Raw genomic sequence first — 22081 nt, 5'->3', positions numbered from 1 at the left:
TGAAGGGAACAAAGATGGGGAGAGACTGGAGCCCGGAGCGACAGGACAAGGCGGAATAGCTTTACTGACAGAGAGTAGGGTTAAATCAGATGTTAGGAAGAAATCCTTCCCTGTGCGGGTGGTGAGGCCCTGGCACAGGTTGCCCAGAGGAGCTGTGGCTGCCCCATCCCTGGAAGTGTCCAAGGCCAGGACACCAACCTGGGCTGGTGGAAGGTGTCCCTGCCCATGGCAGGGGGTGGAATGAGATGTTGTTTAAGGTCCCTTCCAACCCAAACCATTCTATGTCTCCCTTCAAGCAGAGCCCGAGGAAAAGCGCCCAGTGCTGCTGCTGTGTGCACAGAGCACAGCTGGGGTTACGTGGGATGCAGTTCTTCAGGGCATTATTTTGTTTTGCCACCAGACTGTGGCCCATCCCCAATCCTTCCCTGGGGCAGCAGAGCACTCATCCCTTCTCCCTGGCAGGGGCAGGAGGTGCAGTTACCCTCAGGACACAGATTCCCAGGGCCGTGGCAGGGACATCCCAGGGTTTTGGGGTGCAGATCCCAGAGATTTGGGGTGTACCATGCCTTGGACTGGCCTTCCCCACCCTGCCCCTGTCCCAGGGGGCTCTGGCAGCAGCTGAGGGGATGCAGCCAGGGAAAGGGGGGGGAACTCCCCATCTCCCTTATCAGAGAATCCCAGAATGGTGTGGGTTGGAAGGGGACCCTGATGATCATCCAGTTTCCACAACTTACTATAGGATGCTGTTAAGTGATTCCCATCCAAGGCTTGGACGAAGCAACTCCAACATCCCTGCTGCAGAAAAAGGCAATAGCTGTTGTATTTACCTGGCACAGAAAGTCATCCTTGGGATTTGCTGACACTACCAAAACTGTGTCAACCCGGCCTGTGGGAACACCTGGGAAAGTCAGCCAAGGGAGAAGCCCGTGGGAAGGCCTGCAGCAAGGAATATCAGGCAGGATGACCTGTTTAGGGACCATTTGACCAAACTGGACATAACCAGGTTCCTGAGACCTGACGGGATGTCCCTGTGAGCACAGAGGAGCTGGAATGTCACTGCAAAGCCCATTTCAGTTATCTGGGAAAGGTCAAGGCCGGCAGGAGAGGCTCCTCATGACAGGGAGAACGTGAAGGCCACTTCTCCCTTCAGGGAGGATCAGGGACACACAAACCTGGTGGGGCTCACTGGAGCTTCTTCCCCCTCCTTTGGGGCACGCTGTCAATCCTAACCACTTGCAGTGTCATTCCTCATTTTTGTTACCCCTACAAGAGTGCCACAAGGAAATGTTACAACTGTGGCTCGTGCAGAACCTTCCTCCAGCCCACGTCCCTCACTGGCTCCGCAGGGCAGCATCCACAAGCACTAAAAATCCAGGAATTGAGTCCAAAAGCTCCTAATAAATTTCCAGTGCAATTAACAACAGTGGAAGAGGTCTCGGGAAAGAAACATTCCCAAAGAACTCTGCTAGAAGGACAACCCCAGGCAGCCCGACCCCAAACAATTCATCTGCACACGGATGTTCCATCACACACCAGGAAAAATGACCAGAACTACCAGTTCTTTAAGTAGTTTTATAAAAGTATTTGACTTATGGAGATACTGTTACAGTTACCTGAGTATTTGAAATTACAATGCAAGGAAATATCGACAATGAATTTCAGTACAGTATTTTACAATCCAGTGCTGCTGATCCCAGTTTCTTCACGAGTTCACTAGAGCACATATACACAAACAGTGAATCTTGGAGAAAATTAAAAGACACCACAAAAAGGGGGCTGGAGATACCAATATAACAGAGTTGAAAATACAAATCCAGTGCAGCATGTAATAAAATGCAAAACCAAAAAAAAAATAAATTAAAAATTAAGCAAGCATTTTTTTTATTTTTCTCAGAATAATTAAAAAAAGCTTTTTATTTTTAAACACACGCAACTGGATTAAAAAAACCCCAAACTTCCATACTAGGTCAGATGAAGACATGATGTATTTACTGTGCATGTCATTAGTATATGAACAGTTCCTGAGCTACCCAAAACAATAAGGCTTTGTTAATTCTCAGCATTTCATTTTCTCACATCACTCTCATGAGGGAAAATTCTAAATAAAAGTTCTTTTAGTACTTGATAATTAGGATCAGTTGACGATTGCATATAAACATATGCTTGTAACATACTATGACTTTATGCAGCTCAGGTTGCTAAATCAGTTGAAGTAGTGGGAGACAAATTCATTAATCTCTGCTGAAAATCTCACTTGTGAATCCAATCCACACTAACCTGTTATCTGGGACATTGGCTGCTCTGGGCTCATCCCTGTATTGCTTCACCAGATCCCCAGAAAGAACTGAAAAGTGCACCACTGGCTCATATTAATTCCTTTTTTTTCAACACAACATGCTGTAAGAATTTACAGATTTGTTAGCATTCACAAGTCAAATGCCTGAGGAATCTGAACTTGTGTCTTCAGAAATATTGCCAATTTAACACTGTGAAGTTGCTTTAAGCTTTCTATATTTTGGCCAAATCTAATGTTTTATTCATGTTTTATTTTTCCCCCTCAATGAATTCTTTATTTGCAATATTTTTAAATCATATCTGGTGCTTGGGATATCCAGCCCCCTTCCTCCCATCCTGGTACAGCAGAAAAGACATATAAACATGCCATTTAAATTAAAAGAAACAATGGAATAAGTGGAATCCTGGACATCAAAAATATATACAAGCAGGTATGTTTTTCCTGAACTAAACATTTCAACCATAAAAATATTCAACAGCCAAACCCTATAGAACTAGGGCTAAGGCTATTTCAATTATAACTATTCTTTATTTTAAAAATATAGGGCTGACAGCCTTTTGGGTGATATTTATACATGAACAATAGTTCTAGGTTCCCTACATGAATCATAAAGCAATATGCAGAACATAGACTATTTTTCATAGCTTAATCTTGCATTATCTTGCTTAGTTTACTCTCTCTTGTAAATATGTTAGATAACTACATTTCATCATAAGAATTAATATAAACAGAAAATATATATAAGGCTTTTTTTCTCCTCATGAGCTGTATAATGTAATACAACCAAATGTTGAAGTTGGCAATTTTCCTCCCAGTCAGACCATGAAGGTGAGTTCTCACCATCACGAAACTTTAAATGAGGGGCATTTCTGTATCACCAGCAACCCTCCCTGGGCCTTTCTTTGAATATGCCTGACAACAGCTATTCACTCCAGCCCCACCCTCCTGCCTTCCCAGAGCATTGACCACTTAGCCCTGACACGCTCCCGAAGTCAGTTAAAACCTGTAGTGCCTTGGTCCTTCTCAGACCCCAAGCAGTTTTGCCCTCTTGCAGTTCAGACGGATGGGACAGCAGGAAAGAAATATTCGTTTCCAGACTGGAAGTTCCGTTTTACACTTTCCCACTGTCCTGTTTCAGCTCTGTTATCTAGAACAGTCTTCAAAGCAGCTCCTGCCACACTGCTCTGAACTGCAGGCGTGCTTTAATATGTGCTACATGTTATTTCAAGTGTCACGTCTCACTGTGGCTACAGCTCATCTCACTGGCATCTGCCTTTGGGCAGGGAAAGGGCTGACCAGACTCAAAAAGTGCATTCAGTCTAAAGGAGCAGTAAAATGCAACATGTTCTTTAAACCAGAAAAGAACTGAATATTAAGAGATTCTAAAAGGACGCTGTTAATCCAACAGGAACTCACTACAAAAGTTACTAGCTGTAAGAAGCTGAGGGTGAATTAGCCTAGACACCTTCCCAAAAACTTTAGTTTCAAACTTTATCGAGCTATTTACTGATGCTCCAGCATTTCAGAAACCTGTAATGCATGCCTGAACTTCCTAATGCTCTTGGCCTCAGCCAGTCTCACACATCAGTTCATCCGCAGAGATGATGAGTGGGATCCTTTTCTGAATCCAGTTGTTTTGTACCTCTTCCCGAGAACCCAACGAACTCTTCGGAGCAAACTGACTGCAACATGTAGGAAAAACACCGAGGACAATGTCCATTAACACTGCTGACAAACATCAGTCTGCAAACAGGGACCCCAGGCAATCAGTGCAATCCCAGGTGGGCTTGTCTTTTGCAAAACAAGTGAAGTACCACAGTGTTAATATTGATTTCAGAGTTAAAATGTGTTACACAGCAAGAGATCAGAATCCTTCGGAGGGCACAGAGCAGTTCCAGCAACTTTGGGCAGGTGTCTGTTTTGCTGACAGGAGCAGGGCTGGGATAAACCAAAGCCAAGCTATGCCCTGGATTTGTGCCACAGTTTGACATCCCCTTAACAGCAGCTTGAGTCCAGCTGGCACGTGAGCAGACTCCAGGTGGGGGAAAAACAGTCTGGCCACACTTGAGTTAGAAAAAGGAGCTTAAGGAACGGGAGCTGCTCACAGCACAGAGGTGGATCCAGGCTGGCTGGCTCTGACACTGCTGTGGAGAGGGCTCAGGATGCTGCTGCAGCATTGCAGCTACCAATGAACTTCCCAGTGCACCAGTAGCAAAAAATGCTACTAAAAAGGAAAGACAAAACTATTGTTAAAAATCTGTCAGTCATTAAGGACACATTCTAATTAATGAATGGTAAAACAAAGCAGAGCCCAAAGCTGTATTAAACCTCTACTTCGGTCATTAGTCACTTGTAGCCATTATCTGATTGCTCATTTGATTTCTGAAGGTGCTCAGTAGAAATCCAGAGTTAATGTGGATAACCTCAGGATAACATCCATTTATTTACACATTAGTATTGTTAAATAAATCCAAGTCAAGTCTACTTTACAATGAAGTGTGCAACAAGCAGAAGAAGTGAAGAACATACATCGTGTAGAGTTCTCATTCTTCAAGGTGCAAATTTTTGCTACTCTTGCCCAAATCCTTCTGTTTCTTCAATTGCAAACAACAGCTTTTCCTTCAACTGCTCATAATTCTTATATGGTGGAAGGTCTAAGCGATTGAAACTGAAAATAAAGAAAAAACTTACGTACTGACAAAGAATTCAACAGTCACAAAAAATCCGTTATGAAAACAGGTTAATTTTTGCTGTGCAGATGGATACTGGGATTTATACCCTGTGAAAAGCTGACTATTGACATAAATTTATGTATTTCTGAGAGCAGAGTGCTTGAACAGTGATAGTTTTCACTAACCCTTCCTACCTGGTTAACTAGAGTCATCATTCAGATTTGAAATTTTAAATTTGTGTGGTTTTACTAACTGGTAAAACCTGAGGAAATGAGTAGAAGTGACCTTTTCCCTAGGGAAGACTGTGAGAATGTGGCTCCTTCACCAAGAAGACGTGGAGTGCAGTAATAACAAACCTCTTTAAACAGTACTGTTAATTACTCTAAGTGTTCAGTAACACACAAATCCATGGAATTTGCAATGGAATCTGCTCCATGCTATAAGAGTTTTCCAGAAGATCAGCTATTATTCAACAACACAGTTTATTGGTGTAAGTTGTGTTTGCTTTTACAGAGTCCCAGCCATTTCAGTATATTACCCATTTGCTAAAATCTCCAAGTAGGTTGTGGTCAGTAAAAACCAGAGCAATAGTGATATTCTGGGTTTTTATGTACTCACCAGGTATGACTTCTAGGTAACCAGTTTTCCTTTCCAACTTTTTCAATACAAAATTTTTGGGGTCCGTTGCTCCCTGTAACAAATTCCAATAGACAAGGCATAGGTCTGGCTACCTTTGTGTTACTATATGATACTATATAATACACCTGGAATAGGCAAGGCTTAAACAAAGAAAAGAACAGAAAATTGCACAGAAAAATGTCTCATTATAAAGCTCTGCCTGGATCAAAATTATGCATGTGATAAAATGCATCAATTGAAGTGATTTTGAAGCTTAATACATCTCTTTTGCCATTATAGCTCAAGTATGTGCAGGGCTTACAAAACAGCATTCGTTATAAAATTCACTTAAAATGTCCACAAATATATAATTTGGTTCTTTTAAAAAGTATCTGCTGCATTAGAGGGGTTATTAATACATACCCATGAGGTCAGCAAATCCTCCCACTGGCAATCTGCATGTTCCAGTCACAAACTGCAAGAGTCTCATTCTTTTCTCATTATCTATTTCTTTCACAAACTGAAAAACAGTAATTGAAACAAACAGTTGGGGATAGGTTTGATACTCAGATATTCACATAATCACCCACAGACAAACAAGTGCCACGGCTGGGTCAGCAGTAACAGTTTATTTTTGCACTCTCCAGATGTGTTCAGGGTTCTGTGCCCTGAGTTGTGCTCTGAGACTTCTGCTGGTCTGACAAGAAACCAAAGTCTGCAAACCTGCCAGAACCACACGATCTGCCTGCTGGTCCTGGTGTAGTGCCTGTAGATGGTGTGTCTCTGCCAGTCATTCAGATCTATTTCTTGCATTCCACAGAGAAGCACCTTTGGGGGGAGGGAAAAAGGAAATACATGCATGAGTACAAGTTATCACTTTCCTTTTGTGACCTCCCACACAGCAAAGCAGCACACGAGCTGCACCCACCCTGAGCAGCACCTGCAATAACAGTACACTTGGTTTTGATTTTAAACTTTATCTGAAACTTCTACACAAAAATATTGACTGTTCATGAAGTTTATCTGGAGAGGCTACAAAATAAAAAGCATCTCTGCCATAACTAACTGATTGCAGTTTCAGGAAGAAATCCTTCTCTGTGAGGGTGGGGAGGCCCTGGCACAGGTTGCCCAGAGAAGCTGTGGCTGCCCCTGGATCCCTGGAAGTGTCCAAGGCCAGGTTGGATGGGGCTTGGAGCAACCTGGGACAGTGGAAGGTGTCCCTGCCCATGGCAGGGGGTGGGACAAGATGAGCTTTAAGGTCCCTCCAACCCAAACCCCTCTGTGATTCTACACAGACAATTCAAGCCAGAACAGTTTATCTTTGCCCAGCCATAAAATTCTCCACTAGGGACAGGATGTTTTGTTTTGATGTTTTTGTTTTTTAAATGCTTCAGAAATTGTGATTTTGAGAGATCAAATCCATCTAGAGCCAGGCCCAATCTACATGCAAGTGTTCATTGCATATCTGGCTTTATCTCCCCTTCTGTCAGGTTACTCATTCTTTGAAAACAGCCAAATCAAATTGCTCAGGATTACAAAAGCAACTCAGTAAGAAATTTCTGCTGACAGAATCTTGGCCTTTAGAAACATCTATGTAGGTTGCTAAGAGGCAAGTTCAGGAAAACACACCAATCTAATACTACTCCATAAAGTTTCCTCCATAAAACAGGTGTCAGCTTTAGTGAGCTCTGCTCTTCACATGTACTGACTGCAGTTAAGAGTATTTCACGTGTAATGAGCTGGATCCAGCAATAGCCAAACAATCCTTTACCTCCAGTTCCTTTGCATCAAAATACTGCAAATACTGTTGTGGCAGAATTTCATTGAAGCCTTCAAAGAAAGCCTGTGTCTGCTCCTCAACACCTCGGGAAAGTCTCCACTCTGCTACTAGCCTAGAAAAGAAGACACAGAAGGGGAATTTAAATGGCCAGTGCTAACCCAAGTCCTCATCTTTGCCTGTTTTGAGATGAAATGTAAGCTAAGTTAAAAAAAATACAGAAAGTCTGGAAAGTTCTGGGGATAGAGCATTGTATAATTTCATTAGTAACCTTTACTCTGTGCCAAGGATTTCATTTGCTCTTTCAGTTAAACCTGAAGCGTCCAACTGTTCTCCTACAGAGTATTTTACACTCAAAGAGGAGGCAGCATCTCTTCACAGATTACCTCCATGAGAGCACAGCAGTCCTGAGGTATTTGAAGACAGTTCAAAATGCAGAGCTGATTTTGTCCAATATTCTCCCCAGAAATCTCAGTCATGATCCATGACAAGGTAAAAACCAAGTCAAGCTGTACTGGGAAGGAGCAAGCAGGACTGCTGGCTTACCAGAAGACTGTCCCTTTGGAAGTTCCATATTTGTTTCTGTTAAGGATAAAACTTTGCTCTGTGGCAGAAACTCCACTCTCCATTAATAAAAGGGTGAAAAGCAGACAGGAGACTCAAAGAATCTGAACCCAAGGAGAAGCAGATATTATACTAAATCCAAGCCTAACCTGTCAGGAGCACTGGAGCCTAAAGGAGAGGTGGCTATTTCTTATTTCAGTCCTAGAAACTTGGGGGATTTAAAGCAGATAAAGAGCAAGACAAAAGAAAGTGAGTGAAACTGGAATCTGAGCTCTCCCTACAAACTAGAAGGGAGTTTCTACAAACTTCGTAGTTCCTACAAACTAGGAGGGAATGATTTTCTGCAGATCCTCCCTCCTGCCAATGCCAGTGTGTCTCCTCTGCAAACACCACCTTTCCTGTGAATCCCTGAAGTGACACAGATTCCTCATGTGATGAAAACAGAATCCACTCCCTTCTCCCTCCCCCTGCCCGTGGAAAAAGCCTTCCAGAACACATCATAGCAAACAGGAAAACTCTCCTGTGACTCAGTTTAGTTTGTGCCTGCAATGTGTGATTTTTTTTGCAAGCACATCCTCCAAGCCTGTGTGTTGAAGTTCACACCTTAAATCAGAGCTTCTCTACTGCTGCACACTGAGGAAGGAGGGGATGTCTAGGGACAAAGCAGGTCACTGTTCACAATTGCATTACTTAATTGCTCTTAGGCTCCTTCTCTCCTAATCTATTGCTTTAAAACATTCTGGTACTGCAAATATAATTCTTCATTTATGAGAATACAATTTATGAGATCATTCATATAACACTGTCCTGTTACAATTAGACTGTGACATCAGTTCAAATAAAACTAGATGGAATTGCAACTATTTTTAAAAAATATGAATCATCACGAAAGCATCCAGAAATGTTCTTAAAAAAAACCCCAAACCAAACCACTGGCTGGGTAGAGTATCAGCAGGCTCTGAAGCAATATAATTACACTAATTAACACGTGCAGAGCTTTCATGAAATACCTGACATTCATATTTGTTGTGATGGTGTTCTGCTACACTTAAATATCTCTAGAAAAAGTGGACTTTCTTCTAACCACAGTCTTTGGGAAAAGATGATTTTAGAAACTTATTTCTATCAATCAATATTCCTCTTTCAAACATGAGATCCAAACGAGTGTCACTTTTTGCCAACATCAGCAATTACTCAGAGACAAAAATTTCAGCAATGCTTCAAGTGACACAGATGGTCTTTTGAAACTTAAGAAAGAAAATGACAGAAAGAGTGTTTGAAAGTGTTCACTTATTCTTACCTGATGTAGTCTTCTTTGTTTTCTTCCGTGACCAGAATGTTGCTACCATTTGGCTTCAAATCATGGCTTTTGATTTCACCTAATATTTCTTTATCAACGGAGAAAAACATTTCCAAGCCACACTCTTCAATGTCATTCTCTCTGTAAGGAAAAAAATATAATTTTAAATAACTGTGTTGAGACCTTGTATGCAATAAAGGAGATGAGCATGAAGAACCTAAAGATAAAAGGTGTGGAGCACATGATAATTATGGCTTTGCAAGAAGTCCTGACTCATTTTGCCAATGTGCACACATGAATTGTACTCCTGATTGGAAACTTCTGATCAGCACAACTCTCAAATTTAGCAACCACAAGGCTGACCAACTACCTCCTGATCTGAGGAATGTCTATGGAATAGAAGCTTCTCAAGTAATGCTATTTTTGCAGATTCCATGGCATGACTGCCCCTTCTCTCAGCTAGTGCAAGGACTGTGTTCAAAGGTAGCTGTCACTGACAGGTAACAGCAGGTGAGAAGCCACTTTTCATGGTCAATGAATAATCTCTTAACTCCAGCCTTTTTATGGCACTGTTTTGTAAACATATACTACAGTGTCCCAAACTCTTAAGTTAATTAAGTACAAATAGTGTTAAAGAGGAATTCTCCAAGAAATTTCAACACAGGAACAATCTGAAGGCAAAACTCTCTTCTCTTTATAGGCATTAATAGCCAGAAGGGTAACAGGTACAACACTAATTTCTGTGTTTCTGTGAAGAACTGCCTGCATATGCAGAGGGTTTGATGACCATTTTTCTCTGAAATAAAGTGCAAATTCAAGACATTTGTCCTGAACTGTAACACACAAATGTCAGTCTTGAAAACATGGCTGTGGTTTATTGAGCCCCATGGTGCAACTGAGTGTCTGAACTTCATCTTTCCAAAATACTGCAGGAAACCTGGGGGGAGGAGGGAAGGCTTCAGGTGGATGGATGATGACAAAATCACCCCTTCCTTTGAAAAGAAGAGAAACCTGCTGTAGCTCACTTTGTGCACAGAGATTTGACAGATGACTTCTAAAGGTCCCCTACCAAACTCAGTGATTCTGTGAGTCTTCCAAACTGTCAAGGAACTCAAAGCTACTGAAAGCTTCCTGCAGAGTTATGAAATTTGCTTTTCTGGTGAGGAAAAAAATGATGTCTGCCCTGACAGATGTGATTCTTTTCCCCTATAAATGTGCAGTCCCTCCCTCAGAGCAGCAGGGTCAGCTGCACTGCAGCTGGGTCTGTACTGAGGGCTCCGTGTGTCCCCTCTCAGAGCTCTGAAGGCTTTCCTCCAATTTTCACATCCTTAAGTGTTTTTTTGAAAGGGCAAAGCCCTTCCTGGACTCCAATCTAGAAGATTTTCATCACTACAGAAATTGGTTTGAATTAAAGTGAAGGCACTTTAACAGCACATACATGGAGTACAGAACATACTGCTCTGAAAATCAAATCAAAATCCCTATCTCAATTCTTGAACAGATCATACAGCTGCTTTCTCCCCTCCTCATTATTCAAGGTAATGGTTCCAAGATTCAGTACTACAGGAGATGAAAATCCTGGGTTTTATATTTAGTTTTGCATTTCAAAAACCAATCTATCCTCACCTTTTACGAATTTCTCGAAGTGTGTTTAACACTACTCTGGTTTTGTATGATTCTTAAGTAAAATGTTTTATGTCTCTAGTGACAAGAAAGACTAATTTTTCTGCTAAATTGCTTTTACTGGATCAGAAGCAAGAAAAGAAAAATTAACTGAATTTGTCTTTTTCCCTTCTAAATTATTTTTTAACTGCTGGGAAAGGAAAATCACTTCTGTTACAGAAACAAATGGTGAACATCAGCCATGGACTGTAATCCTGGCATCCTCCTATTACAAAATCAGTATAGAATTACAATGCTTTGTATCTAAGGGGTTTTAAAAATGATTTCTTAAAATATTTATAATACATAATTCCAAAATAATAATGGCCTAGAAATTCCACATCCTTTTTACTTGCTGCTCTCTGGAGAGGAACCTGCAAAGGAGTGGAGAAGGAGGACTCCAAAAGAGTATGGACAGACAGGTGGCTGACCATGCAGACATGAAAGGCTGCATGTAGGAATGCTCTGGAATCATTAAACTTGGAGCAAAAAACCCAGGACAGCTAGCAAAATACATGAGCATTAACTTCCTTAAAGCATTAAATCTTCAATACTAACCCTAAAGTCAAAAGAATTACATGGTAGTAAATAATAAACTACATTTGTTAACTTCATGTTACTGTAGCACTAAACTTTTTGTTTTCTAAATAAATCAGCTACTAGAGAAACATTAAATGGATTTTTGCTGATTTCTTTTAATCAGTTATCTGAAAAGTCTCACAGAAATTTACTGAAGCCTCTTTATTTGTAACAATAAAGTTCAAGACTCCTCATCTGTATGTCCAACTAGAATTACTAAAAACCAGCAAAAATGGACCCCAAGATGCTGCACAGAATAGTCAATGAACCAGAAAGGCTTTTGCATTAACAAATTGTTCTTTGTGTATCTAAAGTTCCAGTAGAAATTCCATTCTGCTCTGCAATGAGAGATTATACTTCTCAGTGGGGTTTTTAGTAATAAATTTACGCCTCCTTCTTGATATAAGTGAAAATCAAAAACATTGTATTGCTATTTCAAGAACAAAATCAAGTCAAACTCACTTTACCCAGATGAGAGAGTTGTAAAACTCTGGGTCAACAGATTCTAAATCCTTGAGTCCTACTGCCTTGTTTAGGATCCGTTTATAGAATGGCAGAGAGAAACCAGTGTCAATGAACTTCCCGTGGAACAAAGCCTGCAAAACACAAAACCAGACAAAATAATGCAAAGGATGACTGAATACCTAATATGACAACATTCTGTACTCTGTACCCATGAAATCTGACAGCCAAAGAGTTAAACCCACATGGATATCGTGACTGCTAATATGCTGCATTAGCTTAGTTACATACAAGCACCTGATAAGAATTTCAGCTCAAAAATGAACTGTTTAATTGTCCATTTATAATGGCACAATATTTGTTTATAGGAACATTACAGGAGAGAGTCCCTTTCTGTTCAGAACTTACCATGGCAATGAACCTGCCAATGAATCGGAAGTACTTGAGGTGGTCTGGGTTGATGTAGGAGGCTGGGTTTATCTGTAAGCAGTAATTATCCTTCCCTGCATATTCAAACAGGCAATACATGGGGTTCAAAACCTCGTGTGACAATAGAAAGAACCATTCCCTGAAATCACACAAACAATAAAAACACATTTCAACATAATGACACAGCAGAAATGACTGTAGGTAACTTGTGTTGACTCAGGACCTGTTGGCACAGTCCTTCCCCAGGGAGCAGCCAGCCCACTGACACCCAAGGAAACTACAGCAAACTACAAATTAAAAGGCAAAGCTACAATGACACAACTGGCAGTGGTTTGGATAAAACACATCCTTGTCTAAATGAGCACATTACTGATCTAAACATTCAGGCTTTGGGAAATGCTCATTAGCACATGAACTTCTCGGTTCCATTCCACTGAAGACTTTGGACTTAAACGTAGATTTCTGTTCACTTTTTCAGTCAACTCTACTTTGAGATTAACAGTTATGCCAAAGGCTCATTGTAGTTCAGTGAACTGCATCTCTTTAATCACTGAGATGATTAAAGTCATTCCTAATGCAAACTGAAAATCATTTAATACAGACATGCAAACACAGCTTCCAGAACCGCCTTCCTCAGATGTTCCGAGGAAAGATAAGGAATAAACTTCAGTACTGTTGTGAAAGCACTGCAGTCTGAAATATCTCCTTTGGGGATGCCTTCACACCATCACTTGCAGAACAAGCTGTTATTTGCCATTTCAGTGTAGTTACCTTGCAACACCTCCATAATCTAAACCTTCTTCACCAGGGAAAATAACCCACAAACGTCTCCGGAGATCCTGAGGGCTGAAGCTCATTATCTTAGTAAAAGAAAAACAATCAGTTCTTTTTAAGAAAACAACTACAAGCGCTGGCTAGAATTATTACTATTGGCTAACAATTTAATAATTTGGAAAAATTTTAACTGGGTCTTAGGTCTAGAGACATTAACAAGAATTTTGCAACTAATAATCTAAATAGAATTAACAATTTTTGCTTTAACTACTTATTTCATTACTCACTTCAAGACCCATAACACCCAGACTAAGATCCACTTAATGTACTTTGCCACATTGCCCATGCTAATGTAACACATTGTGAGGAAAAGTGTGCCAAACATAAGCACAACATGAAACCTTCCTGAGAATGGGGAGCTGCTCTGCCCCAGTGCTCCCCTCAAAATAACTTGTTTGAAAGCATTCTGAAGAAAAACTTAAAAAAATAAAACACCTTCTCTGTTAGATGAATCAGTCTAGTCCCAGAACTTCATGATTTAGCACGATCTTTTAATATATCAGCCTAACTATTAAGTTAGTATTTTTCAGTCAGTCTCATTTAAAATAACATTAGCAAGACATTAAAGGATCAAGAATATGTGACAAATTTAAATAACTCCCTTTTTCATGCCCACTATACCATGTTTTAACACAATACCTGCTGAAAGGAGTCCTCAAATAATGTTTTCCTGCTCACTGTGATCTTTATGTGCTGTGGCATTGCCAGTTGCTGAAAGAAAATTTTTTAGAGGTGAAGTGTACAGTCACTTAAAAGTTTCCAATACTGAGTTTGGACTGTTATTTGTAGTATATATTAAAAAGTACAGATGAATTTCATTAATTCACAGAACATAAACCCAGTAATCAGGATATCTGAATTGTAATTTACTCCAAGAACAAACTGCTACCACACAGGTTGCCCAGAGAAGCTGTGGTGTCCCATCCCTGGAAGTGTCCAAGGCCAGGTTGGACGGGCCTTGGAGAAACCCGGGCTAGTGGAAGGTGTCCCTGCCCATGGCAGGGGGTTCAATGAGGTGTGTTTTAAGGTCCCTTTCAGCCCAAACCATTCTGGAATTCTATTAACACAAAATTAGAAAATTTAGGTTCTAGTGCACAGAATCCAAAGTGAGAAATTAGGCTGGTCTCTCCACTATTTTCAAAGGATAATTCACTGACTCTTGAAAGCTGGAATATTTAAACTGACTGGAATATTTAAACCAGGACTGACACACTGGAATTTGGAATTATGTTGGAGCACACTAACATGCCCCACAGTATATTCTTCAATGCTTAGACGTGTCTGTTGTGTGTCAAACGCCCTGCATTTTCTACCAGAAGTATTTCTACAGAAAGGAGATCTTGTATTAACCATAAATTACTGTGCCTCCATATACTCCTGTATTAACAGCAGAAAGAAAACACTATTCAGAAACCCACCACTTCAAAAGCAGTAGTGAAATTGAGCTTTTCCTTTATTCCAAAACATTTTAAAGCCATAGCTTACCTCGCTTTAAAGCTTCCACGAGTTTACACAAGTCCTGTATTTACTCCTTCCTAATTTAACTCATCCTTAAGCTTAAAGGAGTTTGATTATGTGTATTTGCAAGGCATTGAAGCATTTAAAGCACGTAAGCACAACCCAAAAATGCAAGAAATCCCAAGAAATGGATCCATACCTGACACCAGAACCTGAAATAATGGACCTTGGCCTTGAAGTCACGCACATAGGCTATCTGGGGCCCGTTGTCTCTGGAACCAGAAGGAGGGGGGAAATGCATTTCAGAAGTGTTTTTGTAAGCAAAGGAAAAGCCTGCAAATGTATTAGTTATACAGCTGTATGCCTCAGTTGGCTATCTAGTTGGGACATTCTTGGTCACAATTTTTGATTTTGGGGTGTAATTTTCTTGGTTTTAAATTAAAAAAAAATCTTCCTTTGTCAATTGTGAAATGCACACACTGTACGTTTTAAACAATATCTAAATTTTACCTGTAAAAACCTGTAAAAACAATAAGGATGTGATGACATTAAGTTGGGAATTAAATATTGGCTTTAACTTTACTCCTAAAAAAAAAAAAAAATCAAAGAAAGAAAGGGTGGAGTGTACTTTTAATGAGAAAGACTAGTAGGTGTAAGGAAAGGATTTGGTCATCAACAGGACAGATGCAGCTCCTGCATTACCCTCAGATCTCACACACTACTTGTCAAGAAGGATTCTAAGCGTTCAGAACTCTGCCTTCTCCAGGGAGTTATCATCAGTGCATGGAAAAGCCCAGGTAATTAAGAAGCATTGCTACATGTAAAACTTTCTGCCTAGAAATGCAGTAAGAGATAAAAAATAAACCTTTCAAAAATGATGTGTGCTAAACTTCACTTTTGAAAGCTTGGTATAAAGTTAAAACCACTTACAGAGCAGACTTGCCCGTGCGGGGATCTATGTACGTGGTGGTTCTTCGGTTGTGATCCACAAAATAGGGAATTCCATCCACAGTAAATCGCATTTCCCAGCCCTCTGGTAAGGGTTTCTCATTTAACTGACTATGGACACAAGAAAAAACACGGTAACACATCAACTTAAAGTCAGTTGAACAATACCTGAGACAGTAAAAATTCTGGCAGGTCTAGAAAACCTACAGATTGAGAAACTTCCCATTCAATATTTATGCTGCCTTTTTTTACCCTCTTCAATTTGCAGTCAGCTCTCAATTAGACCAAAGTGACTGCTGAAGTAAACATTAGCTCATTTGGTTGCACTACATGAAATAAAGGCAAAAAGAAACTTAAGGGGAAAATGTAAGCCAGGTGTCATTGTTTCCTCCACAAACAACAGAATTTTATCTTCTAACTATTATGTTTTTACTCCAAAAGTGACACTGTTCTAATAAGTGGCTTTTGGTATCTTGTGTATAATGACAGCAGCCAAAAATGTGTTTCAGAATGACAAAATTAAAAGAAAATGTAAATACTGATTGTGCATAATTTTTTGACAACTTCCAACTCAATTTTGGTATAAACAAAATGTATTTGGAAGATCTGAGTAGGGCCCCTGCAAAGTGCTCCACAGTGACTTCCCTCCACAAGCAGGGAACCGTGTAGGTCCATGGTCCTGACTGTGCATCCTAAACATTGGGTTGTTGGGCTGCTTTAAGAACAACAGTGTTCTCCAGACTCAGATGCTGCAGAGGCAACTGGGCAGGAAAAGTTATCCCTGGATACAGCTATTATCCCTCACACATAGTAGGCTATTCCCCTTCCCCTTCTTCTCCTTGAAGGACAGATGGAGTTGCTTCACCAAATGGAATTTTTCAGCTCAAACAGGAGTTAGGATTGAACAGTTCACCCTCAGTTTCCTGCCTCCATTCCTTACCTCAAAGACTCTGAATGGCAGAGCCCAAAATAAACAGAATTCCAGTGCTTTTTCTCTGTGTCTTTTTTTTTTCCCTTAATTTTTTAAAAAGGTGTGAGAAGGGGTGCTGCAGTTTCTTAGGTTTGTCTTCATTCTGTCTCTTACCCAGGTTGGACGGGGCTTGGAGCAACCTGGGCTAGGGGAAGGTGTCCCTGCCTGTGGCAGGGGGTGGAATGAGATGAGCTTTAAGTTCCCTTCCAACCCCAGTTGGTTCTATGATTCTGTGACTGTCTAGGAAACAAGCAAAGTCTTGCTCAGGACTCTCTGCACTATCCCATCACCATACACCAGAAATCTCTCCCTCCTCCAACAACAAAAATGCTGAGACATATGGGATTACTTATGAAAAAGCAAAAGGTCCTTCTGGGGAATGAGCTTATTGCTGTTGATCAAGACTTTCCTGGTAATTGTAGTATTACAAAGTAATACTATGACAGTTTCCATTTTGGTTAATACCTTTTACCTTTCTCATGAGCTGTCTGACATTTCTGTGGCACAGTCCATGCCTCACCTGTGGGCAGCACTTCCCACCTCCCAGTCCCACTACTTTGCTACATTTTCATTCCAGACTTTTACGAAGATCCAACTGATTTCTCACCCCTGACTCCTGGGATCTTCCCACTGAGTGATCCGTGTGTTGTGATTGACAAAATACACTCGGCCATTGCTGTCAGTTCTCTTCTCTGAAAAGATGCAGAGGGAAAAAATGTCAGTACCACTTCATGTATTGCTGAGACTACATCAAATAAATAATAACAATCACCAGGCCCTGCCACAGGTTTCTCTGCACCTCCTCTGATCCAACACCTTTTCACTGTCATTGACCTTATTCCTTATTATGTTATGTATTTTTCAGCTGTATGAAAAGTTAACTGGAAAAAAGGACAAGTGTGAGCTGTTTTGTCCACAGGAAATTCCAGCTGCATCAAATATTGTGATGTTCCTGACAAGCAACACAGACAGCAAACAGAGCAGGGAACAGATGTAGACACGAGTATCGAGACAGTACAAGGGCCTCGTGTCCAAATTAGAGCAGGGAATGAAAAATGGTCAGTGCAGTTTCCAAGAAACCCCGTTTATATTTCCTCTCATATAGATTAAAGTATGCCCATAGTTCAACAAAGCTTAGGAGAAATGCTCCAGTTTGCTCTTCTGTACCATTCTGCAGTTCATGCCATTTTTATATAGTGTTGCATGAGAAACAAGTTATAAAAATGAGAAAAATCTGACTACCACAGGTCAAAAGCTTCAGTTTCCAAGAGAAGTCTGGAAGTAGATACTTGTCCATGGAATTATGCTATAACAGAATTCCACATGATGTGGAAACTCAGTTTTGCCATTGCCTGGACAATGTCAGCCCAAAGACCTTCCTTTGAAGTGCTATATTGGTAATGTACCTCAGCATAAGTGTGGGGAACAACAGTTTTATGGCATGAAATTGCATCAATACCAGGACTAAAAATCCAAATAGTTCTGTTTGAAAGGCAGATGAGCCAAAGACGCAGCTCCAACTCTGCCAAGTAATTACTTGCTTTAAAATTCCACAATTGAGAGCTTTGCTTGTGTATCATAAAACTTGAATTCTTATATCTACTTGACAGTCACGCAAGAAATTAGTTTTACATTTTCATTTTTGGACTATACCTCACCCAAATTTATATTAATTGTAAATTCTCAACCCTGTAAAGTACAAGAACAAATTCATTCCAGGGAGAGGGGCAAGTCAAGAAGTGGTTAGCTGTCATTATAAAAAACATTTTCAGACCAACAAAACTCTCCAAGAATTGGCTTGGAGAGGGAATTTGGCAGTTTGATTTAGAGAGGATTTGGAGCCTCTTTTAGCAGGAACAGGATAGTGGGGGGAGATCCTGCCCAAAAAAAGGCATAAGAGGATGACAGTGTGAAACAAACTATTATGCTCATTACAGGGAGTAAACCAAAATACTTTATAGTTTCTAATCTACTTTGAAATGGCATATCCTTGTCAGGATGTTTTAACAGCACATTTGACTAGATCTAATTTTAAAATATTTTTAATCCAGATTTTAATTTTTAAAACTAGCCTAGAACAGCTGACAAATAATTTGGCAGAAGTATGCTTTAATGTTTAATTACATTGCATTACAAACCACTTTCAAGTCAGCCTTACCCCATCCATGTGGCAGAGGGCCAAGAGGATCAAACTCTTTGTTCTGTGTGGATGAAAAGTCCTGGTTCTGCAAGTCACACAAACAAATGAGGCATTAATGACTAGTCATTTGCTTTCCAGATGTTCTGCCATAGCCATCCTGAACTACTGAATTAAATGCATTTTTGTTAACATTACACATAAGCAAAGATGCCAATAATTTCTTTTTCTCCCCAGAGAAGATCTATTTTACCGACCCTTGGCATGCTTAATTGACTACAGTGCCAAGAAATAATTATTCTTTGTTTGGTGGCCCTGCCTACGCAGGAGGAAATTAGTACAGTAGCACCCAAAACAATCAGAAAGCAAATCACTTCACTCCTGCAGTCAGTACAGATCTCCCTACCACCATTTAGGGGCTCCACTTTATTCTCACACTTACAGCAAATTCACAACCTTCACCACTCCTGATAAACGGGCAGCATGAGTTGCACTGATCTAATGTCTGCTATTCATCAGAGGTAAACAATGGATTTGAAATTCTGGAAGGACTGTTTTCAATTTCCCTGCTTTCCTAACAACATTCACTGTGCATGGCTCATTTTACCCAGAGCAGAAATGTATGGCCTGTGAGCTTGTTTATCTCCCAGGTGTTTGCCCAAGGCAATACAAGAAACCACACAAATAAACCAGCTTCCTACTCAGCTGCAGTTTGATTTGAGCCAAAGGCTTTATCGATACCATACACACATTTTTATCACAGAACACCACTTGTATTCAACTGACAACTAAACCCCACTCCACTGCATGTGCAATGTCACTTAGTTCATGTCACCACAAGGACATGAACCAGGGTTACAGTGAGCCCTCCCTGCCACAGCACACACACAGACACTGTACTGGGATAAAGAACAAACCATAACAAAGTCTGGTGTCTTTGTGGGGGAAGGTCACCCACAAACATGCCCAAACCCCAAAACCACCCTAAGCTTGCTGGTGGTGCCTTACCCCATAGATAAACCTCTGGTTGAACTGCTGCATGGCTCCCTGCAGTTGGCTGCGCTGCAGCTGCCACTGCTCGTAATTGCGGACGGACTCCAGCGTCGGCCGCTGCCACGTCGTCGTCCTGGTGAAGTGGTCGACGTAATAAATCCTGCCCATGTTGTCAACCCGGCGCTCCCAGCTTGGGCAAAAAAAAAAAATCACAAGCCACAGTTGTGAATAGCAGCAGTTTAAGGGCTCAGGGGCACTCTGAGGGCAACAGGCAGGGTGGGGAGGGAATAAAAAGCACGGGCTCAGCAGCAGCTTTTCCCCCTTGGACCCTCTGCTAAAATGATGTAACAGCTGAAGTTGTTTTAGGAGAGTCACTTTTATTTGTTGCACGCTATAGAAAGTCAGACTCATTCCATTTTCTCTACTTTTACGGTTGCTGCAAGTAGCTTTTAAGAGCTGCCCAAACCCCAGCCATACTGTGTTGGTATCACTGCAGTCAGTCATCCCACCCAGCCCATAACACAAGTCTATGGTTTCTCCTAAAGACACAGCAAAACCCCTGGCAGTTTGGGCTGTTCAATGCAAGACTCCCTCACACTCTCATTTGGCAGAAAAGGAAGGTTTTGGCATTGGGTTTGGTGTATTGGTTTGATTTTGTGTTGAGTTTCTTTCTAATTTTCAGTTCATGTGAAATTGGTATTATTTACAAAACTTGAAAGAAAACATAACATTCTGAGTAAGTTTAAGTAATACAGTAGTTGATCCTCTCAAAGAGTTCAAAATATCTTGAAATATGACAAGTGGGCTCCTTTTGTGAGACTGTCTGCCAGTTTTTGTTCTTTAATAACATCCTCTTTCCCATTCCACATTTTTACTTTGTAATACTGTCTGTCTAGTGTGTGAACCACCTGAGGATGAATGAAGTGCAACAGAATAGCTCTTGTGTTTTTCTTATATTTTTTTAAGAAACATAGAAGAACTGTGAACTAAAACAGCCAGTGGGCTGTTCTGCTGCCAGGAACTGGAAAGGCCTAATAACCAAAGCTGGTTTCTATGTGCATAGTAAATGAGCTGCTGGGAACCCTGAGACAAGATCAAAGGCCTGTGAACAGTAATCTCAGGATAAGAGGCAACCAAGAGCATTCCTGCTCAAGATGATAGTTACCTCAATCCCAAAATACTTTTCTGTGGGTTTGGTTCTCTTTTACACTTGGGGGTGTCTACTGTCCTTAACTGAAATCCACTTTTCAGTCAGTAAAGATGCATTTGCTTAATCTTTGACGGGAATTCGGACATTCAGCCCTTCTCCACACCATGTACTCCTCAGAGACAACCTGGAGCCATCATTTGCACTGGGTTCACATTTCTACTTACCAACACACTGTCTAGCTTTAGTAAACTGTCAGGCAATTTGTTCCTGAAACCCCCAGATATATTCCAGATGATCATATGGCTGATCCTGGCTCACCTTGGAGGAAGAGGCTCTGGCCGATCCCACGTTGTTCTTTTTTCAACATGATCTACATAGTAGACTCGACCGTGCTGGTCTACTCTTTGCTCCCAACTGAAAACAGATCAAGTATTTTAATATTCCTCCAGGTCAAACTACTCCAACCATTCCTCTACAGCACAGAGATGAGAAACATCTGTTTTCATAAAATGCTTCTCTCTAAATAAAATGCTTGTAACTAACACCTGGCTCACGAGGTGCACCAGAAGTGGTACAGTGTTCATATTAACAGTGATTCTGTGGCAACTGAAATAAAAAAAAACCCAAACATACTACATGACTTTTTGGGAAACTGAAGCTAAAATTTATGTCTATGTGCATAATTTTAGCAAAGTTTTGTATTCGGTATCAAGTGTATTAATAACCTGTTGAATAGAACCACTTTTAGATCATAATCCCCTTTTAGAGTAGCATTAATTCAATAAATCCTAAAAAATATGCACATTTTGCAGTGATCACATATATGCAGAGTTCACCATAAGGGCACTGCTCACATTTTCTGCCTATGCAGCATTTGGGATAATGACTTACCCCTGTATTTGCATTGCATGTAACATCACAGGGAAAAAAAGAACAGGCTAATTTGCCATTTCTGTTGAAATCAAAATGATAAAGCAACAACTGATGTTTTCAAGACTGCTTTTATACTTCAGTTGTTTTGTGAGGTTATTTAGACCTCTCCTACCTTTTGGTTCAACTGTCTACAAATTAAGGCAGGTATTTCACCAATTCACATCAGGAAGCTTTTGCTTTCCATCACTCAGACTCCAGAAACTTTTACTTTTTTTTTTTTTTTTAAGTTTAGAATCTAAATGAGAGATTTGAGGTAACAGACCAACCACCTGGCCAATTCCCCATGTGCCTGGAACATA

The 22081-nt window shown here is 40.6% G+C and overlaps 1 protein-coding gene across 4 annotated transcripts in view; it reads right to left on the bottom strand.

Annotated features, from left to right (window-relative positions):
- Positions 1-1552: 1552 nt before the first annotated feature.
- Positions 1553-22081, bottom strand: part of ITCH (itchy E3 ubiquitin protein ligase) — a 55149-nt gene continuing 34620 nt past the window's right edge. For 2 of the 4 annotated variants that reach the window (XM_017836490.1, XM_017836487.1), the window contains 16 exons: positions 21168-21263; positions 19715-19889; positions 18728-18794; positions 17177-17261; positions 15582-15710; positions 14851-14923; positions 13833-13904; positions 13131-13219; positions 12339-12498; positions 11931-12064; positions 9228-9368; positions 7358-7478; positions 6310-6414; positions 6010-6106; positions 5587-5659; positions 4721-4964 (listed from right to left, as the gene is read on the bottom strand). In XM_017836490.1, the coding sequence (XP_017691979.1) occupies positions 4865-4964; positions 5587-5659; positions 6010-6106; positions 6310-6414; positions 7358-7478; positions 9228-9368; positions 11931-12064; positions 12339-12498; positions 13131-13219; positions 13833-13904; positions 14851-14923; positions 15582-15710; positions 17177-17261; positions 18728-18794; positions 19715-19889; positions 21168-21263 (1717 nt within the window). In that variant the 3' untranslated portion in view covers positions 4721-4864. Of the gene's footprint in view, positions 4521-4720; positions 4965-5586; positions 5660-6009; positions 6107-6309; positions 6415-7357; positions 7479-9227; positions 9369-11930; positions 12065-12338; positions 12499-13130; positions 13220-13832; positions 13905-14850; positions 14924-15581; positions 15711-17176; positions 17262-18727; positions 18795-19714; positions 19890-21167; positions 21264-22081 lie in introns of those variants that run through there. The other 2 variants (XM_017836488.1, XM_017836489.1) reach the window with 2 other exon arrangements.

The sequence above is a fragment of the Lepidothrix coronata genome, unplaced genomic scaffold (genome assembly GCF_001604755.1).
Source record: "Lepidothrix coronata isolate B3197 unplaced genomic scaffold, Lepidothrix_coronata-1.0 Scaffold278, whole genome shotgun sequence".
Classification (NCBI taxonomy): domain Eukaryota; kingdom Metazoa; phylum Chordata; class Aves; order Passeriformes; family Pipridae; genus Lepidothrix; species Lepidothrix coronata.
The sequence above is the reverse complement of the archived record's forward strand: the minus strand, read 5'-3'. Positions and strand labels throughout refer to the sequence as shown.